We start from the raw sequence: 24,703 nt of genomic DNA, 5'->3' as shown, positions 1-24,703 counted from the left end.
TTACAATTTATATTGATTGTTTCCTAATATGATTTGATTGCTTATTTGTTCCCTATAACTATCATTAAGGGTTGTACCTTATGATTCTTGATGAACATATCTTTTCTTTTATGTACACTGAGAGCATATGCACCAAGACAAATTCCTTGTGTGTCCAATCACACTTGGCCAATAAAAAATTCTATTCTATTCTATTCTATTCTATTCTATTCTATTCTATTCTATTCTATTCTATTCTATTCTATTCTATTCTATTCTATTCTATTCTAATGTCATATAATTTGTAGTCCTGACTACCAAAATGCATTCTGCCATAGTAGTGAGGCCAAAAATTGGTGACTGCTGCTGTCCTTTCTGTTTTAATATGAGACAAGTTTTTAAAAAAAGGCTTTGGGGTATTCCTCTGGCTCACTTTCTCCTCATACCGAGTGTCATCAGTGTGTGGGAGGAACAAATATAATAATTGCTTGTACTATTGGTGGACTAAATTAAGTGAGGGTAGATGGGTGCTTAGAACAACATATTTAGCCACCTATTAAGTTGTCCAACAATTCACAGCTATAGAATGACTGTGATTTGGTAGTTGGGCTATTTCAGAACATGGGTCTATCTGGTGCAGAGTTAGGTAACAACGTGCAACTTTACAACCTGTGAACTTCAGCTCCCAGAATTCCTGAGCCGGTATGTGCCTTTTTGCAATGCAAGCAGCATCAATCATGGATTAATGTCTGATATGTATTTGCATATTGGGAGAAGATTCCTGTTCTGCTTTTTTAATTAATTGGAAGCTGCTGTCTTTTCAGTTTGTTGTCATTTAGTTTTTACTCTTTGAAGAACTCCATCAAAGTTGGGTGGCTAGTAAATTCAAAATAAATCAATCAATTCTAAGGTTCTCATTTAAATCATCATATATTGAAAATACAGCATACCCCAAACCTACCTACCAACTTACCTTCCTTCCTAGCTTATATGGAAAACTCTATTTTTATTTGTACAATAGCAACCCTGTGAAGTAATCATTCTCAAATAAGGACTTCATACTTATTGGGTTACATCCTTGGTTAATGTTGAATTATTATAGCAACATGGTTCATGAAGATAATCTGTTTGTGGTTGGTAGGAATCAAAAACTACTTGATGGCACACAATCCATCAATCAATAGCAACACAGTAAAGACTCCATTACTTTATTTTGAAATAACAACCCATACTGGAAATTCAACTTGAAAAACAACGTAGTATTCTTTTATACTGCCATGTTCCTACACACGCAGCAGAACTTGAGACAATGTTCAACCAATATCTCATTTGATATTGATATTAACCAATATCTCCTGTAGTTCGTAAATTTAACTTGCAGCCTTCTCCGTTGATTGCAATCCAGTCTATATTATCCTATGATAGTTCATTAACAGATTATGATTTCGCTGTCCGGCTTTACAGCTTTATCGGTGTTTTGAAAGCTGAAAGGTGTAAAGCAAAATTTCCAGCTGACAAACGGATCCACATTCCAAGAATCTTCAGGAAACACAATGTCTTGGCCTCTCACCCAACATGCAACCCCAATAAGAAAGCTGTTGACAAAATAAAGCCAGGGGACGTTCATCTCAATGTGAGCAGGAATCTCTGCATTAAGTAACACAATGAGCATTTGGAGCATAACGAATGGTGTCCAAGTGCCCATAAAGCTGATCAGAAGTCTTGTCAAAAGATGTTTTGAACGATCTCTGGAGCTGCCCTCAAGTTCATAAGGAAATAACAGAACAATGTCTCTCTCAAAGGAAATAAGCTTAGTGGACTGCACCATATTTATAATTTCTGACCAACAGAAAACAAGAACCAAGCTTATTATGGTCAACATACCAAGCGAGAGCCAGTAAGTTTGGCTGCTAATGTAGAAAGGACAATCATGCCCATAATTATCATTATTGATGTTCAGCCATAAAGAAGTGCTCCGAAGATTCAGAATGTAACCAAGCACAGAAATCCATGTGAGTATCACAGCAACTGTGTACAATGATTTCCAACATTTGTTCTGATATTTGGAAGTGTGGGTTATTGTAAAGCAATAATCCAAGCCAGCTATCAAAAAAACTGGGTAATGTAAAATCCCATAGACAAAGGAGGTAATCTGAGGCAAAAGACAGATGTGATACTCAGTAAATCTAATCTCCCCGATCAAAATATTCTGATTACAGAAAATGAGAGTCATCATCCCCAGAAGTATCAAATCAAAGATAGCTAGTGAAATGCAGAAATAGCTCATAAAACTCTGACGATGGCTGTGTTTTCTGACTTGCAATAGAAACAAATTGAGAAATACTTTCCCCAGCATGATAAACAGCAAAGTTCCATTCGCTTCAGAAGGCAGGACAATAGGACCATCTTTAAAATTCAAAAACGATGAATTGATGACTGGAGCCATGGTTATTGGGAATGATGACAGCAGTTTCCAGCAATCGCTCATACCTAAAACATCAAGAAAAGATATTAATTAATCTTAAATTCTGAAAAAATAAGATGAACTTTTCCAAAGAGTGAGCTACCTATCTATCTACCCTCCCTTCAACCCTACCAATCTTCCTACATACTTACCTCACTATCTCCTCTATCATCCTCCTCCTCTCTGTCTTTCTAATTTATATTGCCACCTATCTACAAATGTGACTCTGGGCAGCATGTAATAAAGTCAACAATTAAAATATTGTTCATAAACCAGTAATAACAATTAAACATAAATAGAAACAAGATCACAATAGAATGTTATCAGGTTTGGGTTTTTTTATTTGTTTGATTCCTAATGATTATCTTGACAAGTGCCTGCAGTTCTTTTGTCAAGATTTTTCAGAAGTGGTTTGCACCCTTGCTTTTTTCCTATAGCTGAGAAAAGCTGACTGGCCCAGGTTCACCCAGTTGGCTTTGTTCCTAAGGCAGGACTAATCTCCCAGTTTCTAGTCAACAGGTTCAAACTATTCCCAGATAACAGGGCAAGACGGTGGCCAAGGCATCTCCATGGAATGTGCACCAATGCTGGCATTTAATTGGGCACAAATTTGAGCTATTTTGTCCAACAGATGCTGTGAAAATTCTTCAGCATGGCCTTGCAGACAATTCTCGAGTCCTCCTTACCCAGTGGATCACCCAAAGGCCACCAAATGGCAAAGTTTCCATCAGGAACAAACCCTAGAAATTTCTGGAACTCTTCTGGATTCATCAGTTGCTGGATAATAGGGCCAGCCTCCCTGCAACAGGAACAGTGCCAGAGAAACTCACGGATACATAGCTTGATCTGACCATGACAGAGGAACCATAGAGCGCTACCCATAATTCCAGATCACACTCCCAGTTTTTGACAGTAAAACCAAATGAGATGTGTGACCACTGCTCTGTGTTGAGGATGGATGACCTGGGATGGGTCCACGGCTGTTGTAATGGCTCTGTTAAGCCACCTCAGACCAGTGGTGGGATTCAGGAGAACCGATAGTTAAATTGCTGGCTGGCCCCTCCCGTCCCAGGAGTCCCCACGCCAGTTTGGTTACCAGGAGGCTGCAGAGAGGCCTACTAGGCTCAAAACGGGGCACGGGGGTGTGTGCCCCCCCACAGCCCATTTTTGCTCCCAGGAGGCTGCAGAGAGGCCTACTAGGCCCAAAACTGGGTGTGGGTGGGTGTCCCATTCCCCTCCCCCCCCGGCAGCCCATTTTTGCTCCCAGGAGGCTACAGAGAAGCCTACTAAGCCCAAAACTGGGTATGGGGGTGTGTCCCATTCCCCTCCCCCCGCAGCCCATTTTTGCTCCCAGAGGCTGCAGAGAGGCCTACTAGGCCAAAACTGGGTGTGGGGGGCGTTGTGTCCCATTCCCCCCATAGCCCATTTTTGCTCCCAGGAGGGTGCAGGAGGCCATGTGCTGCCTGTCATACCCCTATGGCCAAGCCCACCATGGCCAAACCCACCCAGCTGGTCATTAGGGCAAAGAACCAGTTGTTAAATTATTTGAATCCCACCACTGCCTCAGACCCCACGCCTAAGGAAGGCAGACTGATGTTCACCAGGACCATGAGCCCAAGGGACTCTACCACCAACCCCGAGACAGAGTTGAGGCAGATAGATTGATACGCAGTAGGCAAAGTGGTATAACAGTCCCAACTAATCTCTAGAGCCCAACTTAAGGAACAGGGTCTTATTTACTGAGTGTACAGTATGAAATATGAAACCAGCAAATAAACAAATGTATATACGCACACAACTCTGGGAGCTTGGTTTAGAGGCAAAATTCAAACTTTTAAAAAAGAGCTCGAAAAGATGTAATTAAAAGTTGGATTGTATATTGGGCTTAGATTAATCCTGACAGGGGCAGGTTTATAATAATAACAACAACAACAACAACAACAACAGCAACAACAACAACAGAGTTGGAAGGGACCTTGGAGGCCTTCTAGTCCAACCCCCTGCCCAGGCAGGAAACCCTACACCATCTCAGACAAATGGTTATCCAACATTTTCTTAAAAATTTCCAGTGTTGGAGCATTCACAACTTCTGCAGGTAAGTCGTTCCACTTATTAATTTTAGGATATGTGTGAATTAAAACATGATCCCACCAAATTATATTTCTCTTTAAAACATTTTATTTTTAAAAAAACTCATTTCACAGATGAACAAATATGTGAGAATTTCTCACTCACACAAAAAGGGAGAAACACTCACTGTGCAAAAGAAACAAACAGAAATAATATTTCCTTTAAACAAAGCTCTGAACTGCAAATTTTTCTTTTTCCTTTCTTTTCCTTTCCTTTCCACTGCCCCTTCCTTTCTCAGTCCCCTCTCCTCTCCTTTCCTTTCCTGGAATGTTTCTTGGTTCAGAAACATTCTTGGACAACAATGTGTCATTGAAAGCTAATGCTCCACTTTGCTTGACGGTCCTCTCCAATTAAAACAAAAATTAAGGTGACACAGAGCCTAGAGGTACAAGAGAAGATATCCTATAGATGGTGGATAATAAGCCTTTTTAGTTAAAATATCTCGCATGAAAAGAATATAAAAATTATATACTTGCCATGACATAAACTCAGAAAAAAAGAGCAGACCAGAACAAAATAGTAGCTTGAGTTTGTAAATACAAATGAAGATTAATAGCCTGTATAATACAGTTCTCTGTTTATAAAAACAAGTAATCTCTGATCTGCATCTGCCAAGGATTGCTCTCACACAGTTTATAAACTACTTTCTCATACAAGCACATCCTTTCTCCTTCCTCTTTCTAGCAAAACCACAAAAAACGAGAGATGGAGGCAGGATGCTGATGGAGAAAAGGAAAGAGGGATTTGGGGGGGAAAGGGAGAACAAAATGGTGAGGATGACCTCTGACAAATGGCAGTCCAATCTCTTCCTGAAAGCCTCCAGTGATGAAGCTCCCACAACTTCTGAAGGCAAACTGTTCCATTGGTTGATTGTTCTGTCAGAAAATGTATCTGTTGTGTCTGCGCCCCCCCAAGCCAGGCCTGCTGCCAGAAAGTGACTTGGACAGTGAGGGGGAAGGGCCATCAGGAATTACCTCGGGAGCACCAGCTTGCCTGGCTCAGCTCCAGGAGCCAGAAATAGGCCAGGTGGAAGAGATAACAAGGTCTCCATCCCCTGACTCTTCCCCCACCCACCCAGGCCACGCCTGCAGACCCAGCTGATGGTAATCAGGCTTGTTTTCGTAGGCAGGAGAGGAGGGAACAACAGAAGCAAGGGTGGGGAAGGCCTAGGAAGTGCTGAGTCATGGAGCCACACCCCACAGGATATAAAAGGCAGCCAGAGCTGCTGTGTCTCTTTGTAACAGGCAAATCCACTGATTAAGAGCTGAAGTTTGTTTCTAGGTGACTCACCAGCGTCGTGGAAGATAATGGAGGCTCTTGGCAGACGCTGGCTATTCTGCTGCCAGAGCTGATAGTGATGGCTAAATAAGCCATCATTCGGACAGAGGTGAGGGAGGACAGAACAGTATTCTTATTTCTGGGTTGAATCTCACCTTGATCAGTTTCCATCCATTATTCCTTGTCTGGCCTTCGGGTGCTTTGGAAAATAGGTTGACCCCTCCTCTCTGTGGCAGCTCCTCAAATATTGGAACACTGCTATTGTGTCTTCCCTGGTCGTTCTCTTCACTAGACTACCCACGTCCAGTTCCTGTAACTGCTCTTCATATGTTTTAGCCTCCAGTTCCCTAATCATCTTGGTTGCTCTTTGCACTTTTTCTGGAGTCTCAACATCTTTTTTATACTGTGGTATCCAAAACTGGATGCAGTACTCTAGGTGCGGTCTTACTAAGACTTTATAGAGTGGTATTAGTACCTCACTTGATCTTGATTGTATCCCTCTGTTAATGTAGTTTAGGATTGCATTGGCTTTTCTGGCTGCGGCTGCACATTGCTGACATATTTAACTGGTTGATTAAGACTCCAAGATCCCTCTCACAGTTACTGCTATTAAGTCTGGCTTCACCCAATGTATATGTATACTTTTGGTTTTTCTTGCCTAAGTGTAGGACTTTACATTTCTCTACACTGAATTTCATTTTGTTAGATAGGGTCCAGTGTTCAAGTCTGTCAAGATCCATCTGGATCTTGAGCCTATTTTCTAGGGTGTTAGCTATTCCTGCCAGCTTAGTATCATCTGCAAATTTGGTAAGTTTCCCTTCTATTCACTCACCTAAGTCATTTATGAAGATATTGAAGAACACTGGGCATAAGACAGAACCTTGTGGTACCACACTGCTTATTTCCCTCCACGTAGACATAAACTCATTAAGGACTACTCATTGGGTACAGATTGTCAGCCAGGTGTGAATCCATTGGACGATGATGCTATCTATCCCACTTTTTTCTAGCTTACCAAGAAGGTTGTGGTCTACTTTGTCGAATGCCTTGCTGAAGTCTAAGTATATTATGTCCACAGTATTTCGCTGGTCTACTAATTTAGTCACTATGTTGAAGAATGAAATATTGGTCAAGGGTTTATTTATTTATTTATTTGTTCATATTTTTATACCGCCCTTCTCCGAAGACTCAGAGCGGTGTACAGCCAATAAAACGACAGAAATCCTAAACAAATTAAAATACTATAACAAATTTAAAAATCTGATTCGACCGCTGTATACTTAAAATATTAGCTAAAATTTTATCAAAAACTAAAATCCTGTTCAAACCCTATTAAAACCCACTAAAACCCCCACACTAAAATCAATCAGGCCAGCCCCGCTTGGTGAAAAAAGAAAGTCTTGAGCTCGCATTTAAAGGTCCGGAGATCAGGGAGGAGACGGAGTCCCACCGGCAGCTCATTCCATAGAGCCGGGCCCCCCACAGAACGCTCTTCCCCTGGGGGCCGCCAGCTGACATTGCCTAGCCGACGGCACCCTAAGAAGGCCCTCCCTGTGAGCGTGCACTGGATGCACCGGACAATGAGAGGTAACTGTCGGCAGCAGGCGGTCCCGTAAATATCCCAGTCCAATGCCATGGAGCGCTTTAAAGGTGATAACCAACACCTTGAAGCGCACCCGGAAGACCACCGGCAACCAATGCAGCCTGCGCAGGAGAGGTGTTACATGGGAGCTACGAGGGGCTCCCTCAATCCCCCGCGCGCCACATTCTGTACCAGTTGGAGCCTACGGGTGCTCCTCAAGGGGAGCCCTATGTAAAGAGCATTGCAGTAATCCAGACGGGAAGTGATGAGGGCATGAGTGACCGTGCATAACGAGTCCCGGTCCAGGAAAGAGCGCAATTGGCGAATCAGGCGAACCTGATAAAAAGCTCCCCTGGCGACAGCTGTCAAATGGTCTTCTAAAGACAGCCGTGCATCCAGGAGAACGCCTAAATTGCGCACCGATTCCCTGGGGGCTAACGATTCACCCCCCACAGTCAGCAATGGGGTAAGCTGACTGTGCCGGGATGCCGGCATCCACAGCCACTCCGTCTTGGATGGGTTGAGTCGGAGCCTGTTCGTCCCCATCCAGACCCGAACGGCCTCAAGACACCGAGTCATCACATCGACGGCTTCGTTGGGGTGGTTCGGGGTGGAGATGTACAGTTGAGTATTGTCAGCATACAGCTGACAGCTCACCCCGAAACCACGGATGATCTCTCCCAGCGGCTTCATATAAATGTTGAACAGGAGGGGTGAGAGAATCAACCCCTGCGGCACCCCACAAGTGAGTTGCCTAGGGGTCGATCTCTGCCCCCCTGTCAACACCGTCCGCGAGCGGTCGGAGAGGTAGGAGGAGAACCACCGTAAAACGGTGCCTCCCACTCCCAAGCCCTCCAACCGCCGCAGCAAGATACCATGGTCGATGGTATCGAACGCCGCTGGGTTATCAGCCAGCGTAGTCCCACAGATTGTCCATATTCTGAACCAGTATGATTTGCAAATATCCAAAGTTAGGCACAAATGCAGAGGTACTGGATTAGACAGTGTCCTGATTCAAGAAGACGTCTAGAGAGACGTCAGAGAAGACGTCTAGAGAGCACTTGGAGGTCCAGCCGTTCCGAAGCTGATCGGACACTAGTTAGGTCCTATTCTAGGACCTACCTAGTGGCAATGAGGGAGGCGAGGCGCTCATATACCTCCACCCTCATTGCGTCGGCAGATAACCGCCCGGCCGCCCTGTTTCGGGTGACCCGCTCCCTCCTTCATCAGGAGGTGCGGGATGACCCGTTGCAGGGACGTGCTGAGGAGTTTAGTGGTTATCTATACGATAAAATCGCTCAGCTCCGGGATGGTCTGGACCGAAATTGGGATGATCCAAGCGAGGGAGAGGAGACACGTCTTGTTGAGTCCATTTGGGATGAGTTTGACCCTGTGGCTCCCGAGGACGTGGACAGGTTGTTGGGGAGGCTTCACGCCACTACATGTTTACTGGACCCGTGTCCTTCCTGGCTGGTACTGGCCACTCAGGAGGTGACACGAGGCTGGCTCCAGGAGATTATCAACGCTTCTTTGTTGGAAGGGGTTTTCCCTGCCGCCTTGAAAGAGGCGGTGGTGAGACCCCTCCTCAAGAAGCCCTCCCTGGACCCAGCTATTTTGGGTAATTATCGTCCAGTCTCCAACCTTCGCTTTGTTGCGAAGGTTGTAGAGAGTGCTGTGGCGCGACAGCTACCCCAATACCTGGATGAAGCCGTCTATCTAGACCCGTTCCAGTCCGGCTTCCGACCCGGGTACAGCACGGAGACAGCTTTGGTCGCATTGGTGGATGATCTCTGGAGGGCCAGGGACAGGGGTTATTCCTCTGCCCTGGTCCTATTAGACCTCTCAGCGGCTTTTGATACCATCGACCATGGTATCTTGCTGCGCCGGTTGGGGGGATTGGGAGTGGGAGGCACCGTGTATCGGTGGTTCTCCTCCTATCTCTCTGACCGGTCGCAGACAGTGTTGCAGGGGGGCAGAGGTCGACCGTGAGGGACCTCACTTGTGGGGTGCCGCAGGGGTCGATTCTCTCACCCCTTCTGTTCAACATCTACATGAAGCTGTTGGGTGAGATCATCAGTGGCTTTGGGTGAGATACCAGCTGTATGCTGATGACACCCAGCTGTACTTCTCCACCCCAGGCCACCCCAATGAAGCTGTTGAAGTGCTGTCCCGGTGTGTGGAAGCCGTACGGGTCTGGATGGGGAGAAACAGTCTCAAGCTTAATCCCTCCAAGACGGAGTGGCTGTGGATGCCGGCACCCCGATTCAGTCAGCTGCAGCCGCGGCTGACTGTTGGAGGCGAGTTATTGGCCCCAAAGGATAGGGTGCGCAACTTAGGTGTCCTCCTGGATGAACGGCTGTCGTTTGAAGATCATTTGACGGCCGTCTCCAGGGGGGCCTTCCACCAGGTTCGCCTGGTTCGGCAGTTGCGCCCCTTCCTTGATCGGGATGCCTTGTGCACGGTCACTCATTTATTTTTATTTTATTTTATTTTATTAAATTTCTATACCGCCCTTCTCCCGAAGGACTCAGGGCGGTGTACAGCCAAAATAAAACACAGAATATATACAATTAAAAGAATTTAAAAAGAACTATTACTGTGCGGCCGATTATTAAAACATTTAAAAATTTGAAATATTATTAAAACCCCAATTTAAAAACAACTATTTATGCCAGTCCTGCTTGAATGAATAAATATGTTTTAAGCTCACGACGAAAGGTCCGAAGATCAGGCACTTGACGTAAGCCAGGGGGGAGTTCGTTCCAGAGTGTTGGTGCTCCCACAGAGAAGGCCCTACTCCTGGGGGCCGCCAGTCGACATTGTTTGGCGGACGGCACCCTAAGAAGGCCCTCTCTGTGAGAGCGTACGGGTCAGTGGGAGGCATAAGGTAGCAGCAGGCGGTCTCGTAAGTACCCGGGTCCTAAGCCATGCGCTCGTTACCTCTCGCTTGGATTATTGTAATGCTCTCTACATGGGGCTCCCCTTGAAGTGCACTCGGAGGCTTCAGTTAGTCCAGAATGCAGCTGCGCGGGTGATAGAGGGAGCTTCGCGTAGCTCCCATATAACACCGCTCCTGCGCAGACTGCACTGGCTGCCTGTGGCCTTTCGAGTGCGCTTTAAGGTGCTGGTTACGACCTTTAAAGCGCTCCATGGCTTAGGGCCTGGGTACTTACGGGACCGCCTGCTGTTACCACATGCCTCCCACCGACCCGTACGCTCTCACAGAGAGGGACTTCTCAGGGTGCCGTCCGCCAAGCAATGTCGGCTGGCGGCCCCCAGGGGAAGGTCCTTCTCTGTGGGGGCTCCCACACTCTGGAACGAACTTCCTCCGGGTTTACGCCAAATACCTGACCTTCGGACATTTCGTCGCGAACTGAAGACACATCTTTTTATTCGCGTGGGGCTGTCTTAAATTGAATTTCATCAAATTTTTAAAATTCCTATTAACTAATTTTAATTGGGGTTTTAGCTCACTGTATATTTTAATTTTCAGGCCAATTTTAAAATAAGTTTTTTAATTGCATTTTAAATTATATATTGTACTGTCTGTTTTATTTTTGCCTGTACACTGCCCTGAGTCCTTCGGGAGAAGGGCGGTATAGAAATCAAATAAATAAATAAATAAATAAAGAAGTAATTTCTTTCATTGTCAGGGTTGGATTGTTACAATTTGCATTATTGCAAATCTGTTATTTGGAACTGAATCATAATCTTCCCATAAGAAAGATCAGTTGGGTCTATTAATTAATTTGCACGAAAGTGTACAACCCATGTGCAACTAAATTACATTTTGATGCAGCTTCTATAGACCAGTATAGCCAATATTGAAAGAAATCATTCATTTGGATAGATGCAGCCTTATTTATTCAGACAGACAGACTCTGCAGTCAGCAGAAATGAGCATTACTTCTGGAATAATGCAGCCTTTATCCCTAGAAAGAGCTAGTCCCCATCATACATGGCTCAGACAGTTGCATTTTACTATTCTGGAATCAGTGTATCTATTATGAACCTCTTTTTTTTTTTGTTCCTATTCTGATCCACACTCTTACCCTTTCAAATGTTATGACTCAGCTTAAAAATATTGGGCTGCAGTCAAACTCTACCTACAATGTCCAAGCACAAAAAACATTCTGTTTGCTTAATTTGTTGCCACAAAAATAGTGCAAAAAGAATTATCATCAGATATTTGGGATCAGTGTTTAGTCCTATGCACTCAGCTACATCATTATTTTTTACTCAAGGTGATTTTCCCATTTTTAAAGCAAGTTTTTTTTAATTCTGTAGGCCCAAAGAAACACTATGTGAGATGGGTTAGTTATAAAAGCAGAGATATGAGTCATTCTGATTATTAGGATTTTTCTTAAAATGGTACAGACCATGAACAAAAAGACTTACATACAAAACAGTTGTGTTTTGCAAAATTAAACTCCTATCTTATTCTGCTACCATTACTGTAGCTTTATACAATGTAGATTTCGCCGTATTTTTCTGACTGCAACAAATAAAAAATATATATTTGCAACTTATACATTTGTAATCTTCTTAAGATTTCAGCTTTTATATTCTACATTTTGTATTTTACCCGTGTTCCTTTTCACTGAAATATGATGTGAATGAGCCATATCATATGTGCCATATGATAAATAAAATAAGTAATACTTTACTACTATTCTCACTCTATTCTTCTTTAAACTAGCCTATCTCTATGTTGTTTTTATGTATTTTTAGATTAGCACTACATTGTTATTATTTTAACTATTTCACCTTTAAATCTTTCCTTTTCCACTCCAAGTCTCCAGCTTTGTAGCCAATTCAGTCCATTTGGACATGAAATGCCTTTTCACTATAGACTTGTGAAAGTGCTACTCTCTCTCCTCCCTACCACCAACAGAGTCTTCTTTCTGGAGTTGGTTTGTAGGCACCTGGGCTGCTGTGAGCAATGGGTTTCATATTAAGGCCTGCTTGTACTTTCCAGATCCTAATTGGACTCTTTCCTTCCCCAAAATCCCAGTCTGCCTCTCGAGAATTGACGTTTTCTCTTACTGTCTGAAGACTAAAATATTGATAAGGTATTTGTTTGTGGCTGGAGTTTCTCTTTCCAGCATCTGGGCTTGATTCTTTCCCTTAACAGACCCATGCAGGTCTTACAAACTCTTCATTTAGAGAGAGATTGGGGCTGTTTTAACCCTTCTTCTCAAGTACAGGTATATACGAATACCATTGGCATCCTTCAGTCTCAAAAGACTATGGTATCGTGCTCTGGAAAGAGATCCTAAAACAATATCTAGTGTGGCTAAAAAGGCCAATTCAAGAGTGGCAATCCCTTCCACACTGAGGGCAGATACATTCTATCCCCTGCCCAGTCCCCAAATTTCACTGGTTCCGGGACTGCCTCTTTGCCTCAGCCTACCAAACAAATGTCTCTTCTAATTGGAGAAGGCCATGCTGCGTCTTTAGCCTCCAAACTGAATGATCGGAGGTCAAGGTTTCCCAGTTGTTAATGTCCATTCCCAGGGCCTTTAGGTCCCTCTTGCAGATATCCTTATATCGCAGCTGTGGTCTCCCTCTGAGGCACTTTCCCTGCACTAATTCTCCATACAGGATCTTTCGGAATCCGACCATCAGCCATTCTCACGACATGCCCAAGCCACCATAGACATCAGTGTTTCAGTAGTGTATACTTGCTAGAAATTCCAGCACGTTCAAAGACTGTGCTATTTGGAACATTGTCCTGCCAGATGATGCCAGAAATACGTCGGAGACAGCGCATATGAAAGGTGTTCAACTTTCTCTCCTGCCGTGAGTAAAGGGTCCAAGACTCACTGCAGTACAAGAGTATGCTCAGGATGCAGGCTCTATAGACCTGGATCTTTGTATGTTCCGTCAGTTTCTTATTAAGCCATATTCTCTTTGTAAGTCTGGAAAATGTGGTGGATGCTTTACCAATATGTTTATTCAGCTCAGTATCTAAAGAGAGTGTCAGAGATAATTCAGCCGAGGTACACAAAGTCATGGACGACCTCCAGTTCTTGTGCAGAGATTGTAATACAGGGAGGTGAATCCATGTCCTGACCCATGACTTGTGTTTTTTTCAGGCTGATTGTTAGTCCAAAGTCTTGGCAGACCTTGCTAAAACTGTCCATAAGTTGTTGAAGGTCTTCAGCAGAGTGAGCAGTGATGGCAGCATTTGTCAGTGAAGAGGAAATCCTGTAAGCATTTCAGCTGGACTTTAGACTTTGCTCTCAATCTAGAGAGATTAAAGAGTTTTCCATCTGATCTGGTCCGGAGGTAAATACCCTCTGTTGCAGTTCCAAAAGCATGTTTCAGCATGACAGCAAAAAAGATCCCAAATAAAGCTGGCGCGAGGACACAGCCCTGCTTCACTCCACTTCAAATATCAAAGGAATCTGATGTTAAGCCATCAAAAACTACAGTGCCCTTCATTTCTTCATGAAAGGACCTGATGATGTTGAGGAGCTGAGGTGGACATCCAATCTTGGGGAGAATTTTATAAAGGCCATCCCTGCTAACCAAGTCAAAAGCCTTCGTAAGATCTATGAAGGCTACGATGGCTGTCTTTGTTCCCTGCATTTCTCCTGCAATTGTCTAAGGGAAACACAGGTCAGGATTGGTGGATTGTCACCACAGAAATAGCAATAACAATATAGCAACTTAGACTTATATACCGCTTCACAGTGCTTTACAGCCCTCTCTAAGCGGTTTACAAAGTCAGCTATGGCCCCCAACAACCTGGGTCCCCATTTTACCAACCTCTGAAGGATGGGCGGCTGAATCAACCTTGAGCTGCTCAGAATAGAATTTGCAATCCATCTAAGCAGTGCACTACCTCAAAATTTTGTTATTAAGAAACTTTTTTTTTTTAAGAGAAATATTTTGGGTGCAAAACTAAGGAAGTGGGACAAGGTATCCTTGTTGGCAACGACTGTTTGGCAGGAACTATTGAATTCTCTGAAAGTAATGTTGACTCATGAAGAAATAGCCTGGCCCAAGGTCACCCAACTGGCTTTGTGCCTAAGGCAAGTCAATTTCCTAGTTTCTAGCCTGGTGCCTTAACAACTACACCATACTGAGTCTTCCCTCCTTGGTTCACTCACTGGGATTTCAATATTGCCTAGCAATTTTTGAAAAATTCCCTTTTATATATTTTAATGCAGCGTTCTAGAGCAATAGCTCCATTTTAGGAAAAAACAGACTACACGTAACCCTTGACTTATGATCACAGTTGAGCACAAATGTCTGTTGCTAAGTCAAACAGTTGTTAAGTGCATTTTGCTCATTTTACGAGCTTTCTTGCCACTCTTGTTAGGTGAATCACTACAGTTCTTAAGTTACCAACATGATTGTTAAGTGAATCTGGCTTCTCCATTGGCTTTGCCTGTCAGAAGATCACATACATGATCACATGCCCCAGGATACTGCAACTATCATATGAGCCAGTTGCCAAGCATCTGGATTTTGATCACATGAACATGGGGAATGCTACAATAGTATGAAAAACAATCATGTCACTTTTTTTCAGTGTTGTTGTAACTTCATACAGTCACTAAACAAATGGTTGCAAGTCAAAGACTTCAGCGGTAGATTTCACATTTTGTTATTACTGGTTCGTGGCACACGGGCAGGTTCGCTTTGCGCACATGCCCGCTTTGCACGCGCACCTACCTTCCACACATGTTCTCAGCCTTCCATGCATGTGCTTTACTCGCACGCATGCCTTCCATGCATGTGCCCGGCCTCAAAAACGTGCCTAAATAGGATGGCATACAGCTGGGGTGGGGGGGCGGGCCCACCTGCAATTTCCGCTACCAGTTCACCCAAACTGGTCCAAACCTGCTGAATACTACCTCTGAAAAACTCCCTATATTGCTCTTTTACTAGTATAGACTGGTCAGACCATAATAGTAAAAGTTAATTAGTTTGATCCTCCTACCAATGAGAAATTTGAACAATGCGTGTAGTCTATCAAATCAGACAAATAACACAGGGGTTCATTCTATCTCTCTCTTCCCTTTCAAATTTTGAAGTTTGAATTTTAAAATCTTGTCTGACAGAGTGAATTATAATCCTCTGAAGAACATTCTGAGCCTGCTAATGTCACAACGAGCCAATAAAATCTGGATTAATTTAATCTTGATTGTAAAGACACGCACAGTTAAACAGAAATTAAAATAAGCCAAAAATTAGAAACTGCAAGCTCCTTCTTAAAGAGCTTCCTTAGCAGTTTGAAGTTCTCAGTTCTTATATTCCAAAACGTACTTCCTTGCTTTTGACACAATTAAAATTTTAAAAAACATAATTTCCTCAAAAGCTAAATAAGAGACACGTGTGTGTACAAGAGACTTCACAATTTTAAGGAAGAACTTCATCCACTATTTTCGCAGGAAATGAACAGACCATACTGGTAAACAGGAAATAAATCGTTGGTTTATTTTATTGCTAGTTTCTTTTCCTTTTTCTTTTGTAAAAGCTGCTGCAGTATTAAAATCATTACTGCTATTAAACCTTAATGTCTTAAGGTAAAGGTAAAGGTTCCCCTTGCCAAAGGCGCACGGAACACATCGCGATAGACCCAGCCAAAGTACAAGCCGTCCTAGGCTGGCAGCCCCCTTGCACCTGCAGACAGCTACAAAATTTCCTAGGGTTCACAAATTTCTACAGGCAATTCATCCCCTCCTTCACAAAAATTGCCAAACCTGGCACCACCTGCTGGAAGGGGGGCAGAGACCATTCGAAATCTGGACTGACCACAAAAATCTGGAGGCCCTTCTGACCCCGCAAAAACTATCACCCACACAAATCCACTGGGCTAATTACTTCAACCAGTTTGACTTTGTGGGAAGAACCTTCTAGCTGACGTGCTCTCCCACATGCCCCAGTACAAATGCAAATGAGAGGTGGTAGTAGACTCCATCATCCCCCTCACTCAAACATCTGCCCAAGTGACCACCAGACGACAACACCACGACCGGCAAGACCAACCTGCAAGTGATCAAACCATGAAACTCAAACCGAACTGCTAGCAGACCCCTGGTTCTGAGACAACCAACACTTCTTGATGAAAAGAGATGACCTGGCATGGAAGGGGACGAAACTCTATGTACTGGAATCCCTACGCACTCTAATCCTCCAGAGGAGCCACAACATCAAGCCAGTAGGCCACTTCAGGTTCCTAAAGATTTTACACTTAGCACCGAGGCAATTCTGGTGGCCCGGCATAAAGGAAGACATAGACAGTTATGTGAAAAGTTGCACCATCTGCACCACAATGAAGAAACAACCAGGAAAAAACTCCAGACTGCTGCAACTGGCAGCAGAGCCAATGAGGCCATGGGAGGATGAGGCAATGGACTTCATAGTGGAGTTGCCAAAAAGTGGGAGGGAAATGGTGATGTGGACTGTAATAGACTTATTCTCCGAGCAGGCACATATCATACCTTGCAGCAGACTACCCTCGGCCCACCAGCTGGCCAAACTGTTCCTGAAACACACCTACTGCCTACATGGAGTGTCATGAAGAATTATCTCAGATAGACAAGTCTCTTCATAACTAAATTCTGGTGGGAGTTCCTGCAATCCATTAGGTCGTCCCAGGGCCGTAGCTCAGCCTTTCATCCGTGGAGGGGCAGAGAGACTGAACACCACATATCTGAGGTGTTATGTAAACTATCAGCAGTTTGATTGGGTGGACCTCTTGCCTTTTGCTGAGGTCGCATACAATAATGCTGTTCACAGTAGCACAGGACTAACTCCATTCAAAGTAGTGATTGGCATGGACTTCGTCCCCATGCCAAAATATCCAAGGGATTCCCCCCTCCTCAGTCAGCTTGACAGACTGGATGTCAACGCTAAAGCAACCTGGGAGAATGTCAAGAAAGTGCTAGCTAAAGCGGCGCAAACCTATAAGAAACAGGCAGACAAACACCGAGCCCCGCAACGGCCATTCCAGCTGGGAGAAGGCCTACCTCTCCACAAAATATTTGAGGTTAAAACTCCCCAGCAAGAAACTAGGGCCAAAGTTTATGGGACCATTCCCCATAGTAAAGATTATCAATCCTGACACGGTGCAATTAAAATTGCCCTGACTGCTAGGGAAGATACACCCGGTTATTGCATAGTAGCCTCTTAAAACCCATAGTCGGATCGACCCTGAGGCCACTATCCCATGAGCCCCGGAACCTGTGGTCATAGGGGGCCAAACCCATTATGAGGTGCAGCGAATCCTCGACTCGAGGTGGCACAGGAGACAACTCCAATACTTAATAAAATGGAAGGGCTACACCTTTTCAGAGGCATCTTGGGTAAAGAGTAGGAACATCCAGGCTGACCACCTCATAGCAAAATTCCACTCAGACAACACAAACAAGCCTGGGGGGGGGGGAATCACAACCCTAAAATCTATACCTGTACTCAAAATTGTTTTTGTTTTGCACAGGTCACCTTCAGACAGCGAGAGGAGCCGAATGTCAACTCGCAAAGCATCCCTGGCCTCCTCTCAAGGTGCCATAGGCAAAGGGAATGAGAAACCAGTGAAGCAGCATGGCAACCCAAAAAAAAAGCACATTCCAGACATATCTATCTCAAGGCTGTCTCCCAGGGTTACCTACAGTGGCCAGAGGGGAGTGATCTCTACAACCCGCAAAATTGCTCCGTTGGCGAATGTGGCTGATGACACACCCTGGGGGGAGGGGGGAAACAGGGTCAAGCCTGGGCCGTAAATTACATGGGGTCAGAGTTGGCTTCACTTGAACGTGCCGACATGAAGCTCCTAATAAATAACTGGATTAACTGACATTGTATACCACTCAGAAAGTACTGTAAAGTACTATGAAGCAGTTCTAGACTATATAAATCTAAGTCCTATTGTTATATTGCTAACAAGTGCTACTGCTGTATTGCTATTCTCCCAATCCGGAAATGGTTAATCTAATAACCAACTAAAATATGTCGAGTGAAGACAGCCAAGCATAGGGAAATTTTTTAACTTATGATCTCAGATGAACACATCCTGCATCTTCAGGAATATTATATTATTATAAATAGGCAGGCTCAGGGCACCTGTGCAAATTCAGATACTTTATTTAGATCAACAAAGCAAGACTACCACTAGGGAAATAGCAACAGCCAGGTGTTCTTTCCTCAAATGAACTTTTATTAAATCCCTGACGTTTTAGAACTTCTAAATTCCCAACATATGCCGTTTAGAAAAGGGTCATTGCAAGGAAATGTGAGCACATATAATGTGCAGATAACTGTAAAAGCTAACAAGAGGTATCTATTATTTTCAGCATCTCATTGTGTAAGGCAAAGAAATTCCCAGATGTATCCAATGCCAGCTCAGACAAAGAAAAGGTGTGAATTGCAGCAGCAAACAATTACAACTACCACTGTTGCTAACACTGTGTTTAGCAATTTGTATTTTTATCTAGGTAACAAGTGATTTTCCCATCACAGTGGACCTCTCCTTTCTAATAAAGGAGCGAATGCATCATCACCTACTATTAAAAATGTGTTGCTATAAATTGGGCTGTGCAGACTGCATCTTCCAAAATTGGCCTATACAGGTAGTCCTTGACTTACAACAGTGACCGTTTAGTGACCATTCAACAACATTGAAAAAAATGACTTAAGACTATTTTTTTATATTTATAATTGTTTGAAGTTACAATGGCACTGAAAAAAATGAAAGAAGTGACTTATGACCTTTTTTCACACTTTTTGCAACATCCCCATGGTCACATGATCCAAATTCAGAACTTGGCAACTGACTCATATTTATGACTGTTGCAGTGTCCCGGGGTCATACAAATCTTCTGACAAGCAAAGTCAGGTTCACTTAAATTATTATTATTACTAATTTAACATCCGCAGTGATTCCCTTAACAACCGTGGCAAGAAAAATGTCGTAAAATGTGGCAAAACTCTCTTAATAAATGTCTCACTTAACAACAGAAATTTTGAGCTCAGTTGTGGTCATAAGTCGAGGACCGCCTGTATTGGGGTTAGAAAGGAAATGAGAAGAAGGAAAGAAGCAAGATGAGTTCATTAAATCGTAATGTGGATGGGTGGGTGTATATGTGTTGATATGTTAAGCAATGTAACTTTGGCTAAAGGAAATTAATGAAGTAAGATATAAACAATACAATAATTCAGTATAAATAGTTTTTTAAATCAAGTTTTATTTAATCTCATTTACTGAAGGTCAACTCCAACCTTCCAGTTCCTTAATGTTTGTTTTTATTGTTTTTATCGTCTCCATGAAGAATATCTTCATGCACCACAAAGTTTGATTATATTTTTTGCCAGGAAAATACTATTATAACATAATGAAGAAAGGGTTATCACCACCATAAAAATTACCTGAACTTACACCAGAATGTGAACTGGGTTCGTTCTCCTTAAACAGAGCGTATCATGGTTTAGATCCTAATGTTACATTTATAGAAGATGACATTTTCCAAAATATTTTTTTTCAAGCCAGATGCTGAAAATAGTAACTCTAGGTTTTTAAAAAATAAAATAATTACAATTCCTGCACTGAAAGCAAAGTCTAAATGCACAGCTAAAAGCACATGAAAGTGCTTTCCAAAAGGATATAGGCTAGGTATAAATTAAAATATTTTAAAAATACATGCCAAGGATAATCTATTAGGAAACACTTGTATAATTCTACTAGAACTTCTCCCATAATTTAATTTTATTTGTGTGAAATAAACCCTCTCATTTTGGGCCAGAACACATATAAGAGAGGGAGAAGGCAAATTGTGGAGGTATGCTACTGAAATAAATGTTAATAAGTAAAAAAAGAAGAATGAAATGTTAGTCTCCTCTTAAGATATGCTAGATATTGTATCTCTTCTCTGTGGCTCTGCTCTACAGACATAATTACCTATTAACCTACTACTATTTATACCACTACTTATTACACTGCAAACTTTATCAGGAACTCAGAGCTAGATTTATTACACACTTGCTAATCCAATTGATTCAATCTAGTTCAGAAGAAAAGAAAATCTAATTTTTGCTGTCTGATGAAGACAAACTGAATCAAACAAGTTGCATTATTTGCAGTGGCTGCAAGGAAGATACTAAAGGACACCCTCACAATTAGTATTGTTAATATTAGAGGGGATGTATTGAACTGACGTGATCGCTATAATTTTATATATATTTTTATATGTGTATGTACCTATGATTGCAAACAGTAGTAGTACTAAACCTAAATCATGTTTTTTTCAGTCAGCCACAGTTTTGAAGGGTTTGGACAACACAGTGAATTGTAAACTAATGAGCTGGACTGGATTTGGACAGATGCTGCGGTAGGCTATGATGCATTTGACTGGTTTATAATTGAGTACATAGTGTTGTATAAACACAGCCTTATTTGTCTAAGAAAAGCGGGAATTTTTTCAGAGTGATACTAAAGCTGACACCATTATTATCCAAAATTATTCACACTGTTTGCGCACTGGACGCTATTTGCAATGGAATTATGGTCAATAGGTGATCAACTTGTATCTGAAAACAGTGCAGTCCATTTGTAGATGAGAGCTAGTATGATTTACAATAATGATTACTCGTGCAAAATAATTTTCCACACCTAAGAAATTAGACGTCAAAGGAAAAGACCCTGGCTTTGCTTTCAACAGCGTTATTTTCTACACATAAATAGTACTTTTTTTAAAAAAAAAACAGAAGACAAAAAGCATAGCTGCCAGTCAAGCCATAATATTTTGTCTGTTCAATAAACCCTGCCACCGTCTTTCCTGTCTGTAAGGGGAGTGCATAAGAGCACCAACGTGCCTATTGTTCCTGTTCTAATGTTCCCTTTGATTGTATCCAATTCCTATAGTTATTTTATGCTTATGCTTATATATATGCTTATATATCATATAGTTATTTCATGCTTATGCTTATATATACTGTTGTGACAAATAAATAAAATAAAAATAAATAAATAAATCATGGCGGCAACAGTTAAGGGGCAACACTGAGCGGATCCTGGCTAATTTTGAAAACCAAAATATAATTGGACCGAGTGGATTCTCTGATAAGATGAAGACACGGCAGCCTTGGAAAATGAAGAAGAAGAAGAGGAGGAGGAGGAGGAAAAAATTGTGCTATTTGGAACATCTTACATCTTAAGGTATTTGGTTGATACCCTAGGCCACTGGCAGCAACCCCTATCAACCATTAGCACCAGTCAATGCTATTTGTGATGTATTTTTGAATGTTCAGTTGACTGAGTTATATTTTCAATGAAAACAACAACAATAATAATAATAATAAAGCAAGGAGTTTTTTGCCATATATCTCGGCCTAGTTACACCGAGGTGTGGTAGGAGAGCCATGTTAGCGCAACTGGATTTACCGGATCCTTCCCGACTGTTGTTACTTCTTCTGTGTTTGGGATCCCTCGGGCGCCCGTCGGATTTCTCAGGATGTCGCCGTTGCTACCCTGTAGTCGTTCACCAGAGACCCTCTTCTCCCAAAGGCGAAAATATAAGAACATAGAAAGAGGGGAAAATCCAAACTTCTTTCCTTGAACCCGCGAGCTGAATGAATCCAGCCGCCCGGAGTCCCTCTGAGTTGAGTCGGGCGGCTGCAAAAAAATCGAATAAATGTCTCCCCGCCCTGCAGCGAATGAAACCGCACGAAGTGGCCACTCACCTGAATTTAAGGTCGAGTTCAGTCGGGAGGCGCTTAAGAAAAAGAACAGGTGGGGAACAAATAGGACATCTCCCCGCGGTATCTGTTGCGCGCAGCTAACCCAGACCTGAACTGAGCGGGGTGGGGGAAGACCTTACAGAGCTCCAGGCAGCCGCTCGGAGAAAAGCCAACGACGCTCTGCAGAAGCTCAGCGACATCCGCCTCTCCCCGCACCCGAGGGGAGTGAGAGTGCAGCCCCGGGGCTCCCAAGCAAATCACCCGCCGCCTCTCCTCCCTCTCTTTCCCACCCGCTTGCAGCCGGAGCAAGACGCGCCGCTTGCCCGTCGGCCACTCCCCAGGGCGGTGGTGGGCGAGGCTCCGCCGGGTAGAACTGACTCGGTAAATGGTTTCTGGGGAGAGCGAGCGAAGGCCGTAGTGTGGGGAAAGCAGACAGGCCCCTCTTCGGCTATTCGCGCCGACCCTCGTTGATTCACTTTACCGCGGGAGGAGCCGGCCTGGAGCTGTGGTTATAACCGTCTGTGGCGTTTTTCAGTCACCCAGGTCACGGTTGTCCCAAAGGTGCTTTTTCAGGAGGCAACTGGGCTTTCTTGTTTTTTTTTTTCTTCGAAGACGTTTCGTTTCTCATCCCAAGAAGCTTCTTCAGCTCTGACTGGATGGCAGGGAATGGAAGGATTTATATTCCTTGCAGACATCTGGTCATTTTGCATCCTTTTAGAGGATCATTGAAGCACTTGGAGGTTTATCTGTGTCCTCAGGGTCACCTGAGTGGTGCTCCTGGTTCCTGTAGTTTGCAGTTTTTCCTCTGGAAATTCATTCCTACTCCTACACCATTCAAAGGGTGTTCATCCCAAACTGTATAGCTAAAAGCAGTGGTGAAATCCAGGTGTGTTTTTTTTTACTACCGATTCTGTGAACATGGCTTGGTGGGCGTGGTGTGGCTTGGTGGGCATGGCAGGGGAAGGATACTGCAAAATCTCTATTCCCACCCCACTCCAGGGGAACAATATTGCAAAATCTCCATTCCCACCCCACTCTAGGGCCAGCCAGAGGTGGTATTTGTTGCTTCTCCGAACTACTCAAAATTTCCGCTACCAGTTCTCCAGAACCTGTCAGAACCTGCTGGATTTCACCCCTGGCTAAAAAGTCTGTAGAGGTTCTCAGCCATCCAAGTCATGCTGGTGCTTTTTCAGGAGGCAAAATGGACTTTCTTGTTTTTGAAGCTTCTTGGATGAAAAGCCAAACGTCTTCAAAAAAAACCCAACACCACAAGAAAGTCCAGTTGCCTCCTGAAAAAGCACCTTTGGTTGTCCCAAAGTTGCTTTTTCAAAAGGCAACTGGACATTGTTTCTCCCCCTCCACCTTGAAAATGTTTCATTTCTTATCCAACAAGCTTCTTCAGCTATATAGGGTTATCCGGTTTTATTGAACCATATGGTTTTACTTAACCATAACCATATAGCTGATGATATGGCTGTAACCAGGAGTTCCAATAGAAGTGAGTCTCATAGCTCAGGGTTGAACTGTGGAGTCCTTGGTCTCATGGCTTAACTGGGCAACATCAGGGCCTAACTCGGGTTAGGGTCTGCAAGCAAAGCACCCAATTCCCAGAGCACCAAGGACTCACAATTATAACCAGGAGTTGCTGCTTTATATGAAGCCGCTTGCTTAATAGTAATCCTGTGCCGCTGGGTCCAGCTGCAGTCATCCATGGATCTGCCTCATTTTTTTTTTAAAAAGGAAGCAGCTTTCTCCATCTTGGTGTGCTCTCTAACCCGCCATTTTCCCTCAGAAATCCCAGACCACCTGAGGTGCCCCTCCTGGCTCCTTCCCATGGGCCTGCCTGTCAGCAGGGGTCATCCCAAACTAAACCAAGCCAAACTTGGTTACTCCTTGGAGGAGAGACTACTAGGAAGATGAAATAAATGCAATACAGCCAAAAACAGTGGCAAACCCAATCTGCTAGAGCAGTGGTGGGTTTCAAATTTTTTTACGACCTGTTCTGTGGGTGTGGCTTGGTGGGTGTGGCATGGCTTGGTGGGCGTGGCTTGGTGGCGTGGCAGGGGAAGGATACTGTAAAATCTCCATTCTCTCCCCAATCCAGGGGAAGGTTACTGCAAAATCCCCATTTCCTCCCGATCAGCTGGGACTCAAGAGGCAGGGAATAGATAGGGGCAGGGCCAGTCAGAATTTTCTCACCAATTCTCCGAACTACTCAAAATTTCCGTTACCGGTTCTCTGGTCAGAACTTGCTGAAACCCACCTCTGTGCTCAAGAGAAGTTTCCTGAAGATGGGCTCCAGCATAATAATAATAATAATAATAATAATAATAATAATAATAATAATAATAATAATAATAATAATAATAATAATAATAATAATAATAATAATATTTTAATTTGTATACCGCCCTTCTCCCGAAGGACTCAGGGCGGTGAACAAGCAGATAAAATATAAATACACACAATAATTAAAAACATCCCTTAAAAAACTAATTTAAATGCCCAAAATGTTAAAAAACGTACTCCCCCGTAAAATCACAAAATTTTAAAAACCCATCCAATAAAAATAAAAATCAGGC

At 43.3% G+C, this 24,703-nt stretch overlaps 1 protein-coding gene across 2 annotated transcripts; it reads right to left on the bottom strand.

Moving 5' to 3' along the window:
* Positions 1 to 1,166: 1,166 nt before the first annotated feature.
* GPR160 (G protein-coupled receptor 160) lies at positions 1,167 to 22,425 on the bottom strand. Of its 2 annotated transcripts, XM_058187312.1 has the most exons (3): positions 22,125 to 22,425; positions 21,826 to 21,936; positions 1,167 to 2,469 (listed from the first exon to the last, which is right to left on the bottom strand). In XM_058187312.1, exon 3 carries the CDS (start codon positions 2,465 to 2,467, stop codon positions 1,409 to 1,411), a length of 1,059 nt encoding a protein of 352 aa, XP_058043295.1. In that variant the 5' UTR covers positions 2,468 to 2,469; positions 21,826 to 21,936; positions 22,125 to 22,425; the 3' UTR covers positions 1,167 to 1,408. The 2 variants fall into 2 exon arrangements, with proteins under 2 accessions (XP_058043295.1, XP_058043294.1); XM_058187311.1 differs by lacking the exon at positions 21,826 to 21,936.
* Between the last annotated feature and the right edge of the window lie 2,278 nt (positions 22,426 to 24,703).

Source organism: Ahaetulla prasina, chromosome 6 (genome assembly GCF_028640845.1).
Source record: "Ahaetulla prasina isolate Xishuangbanna chromosome 6, ASM2864084v1, whole genome shotgun sequence".
In the NCBI taxonomy this organism is placed as follows: Eukaryota; Metazoa; Chordata; class Lepidosauria; order Squamata; family Colubridae; genus Ahaetulla; species Ahaetulla prasina.
The sequence above is the reverse complement of the archived record's forward strand: the minus strand, read 5'-3'. Positions and strand labels throughout refer to the sequence as shown.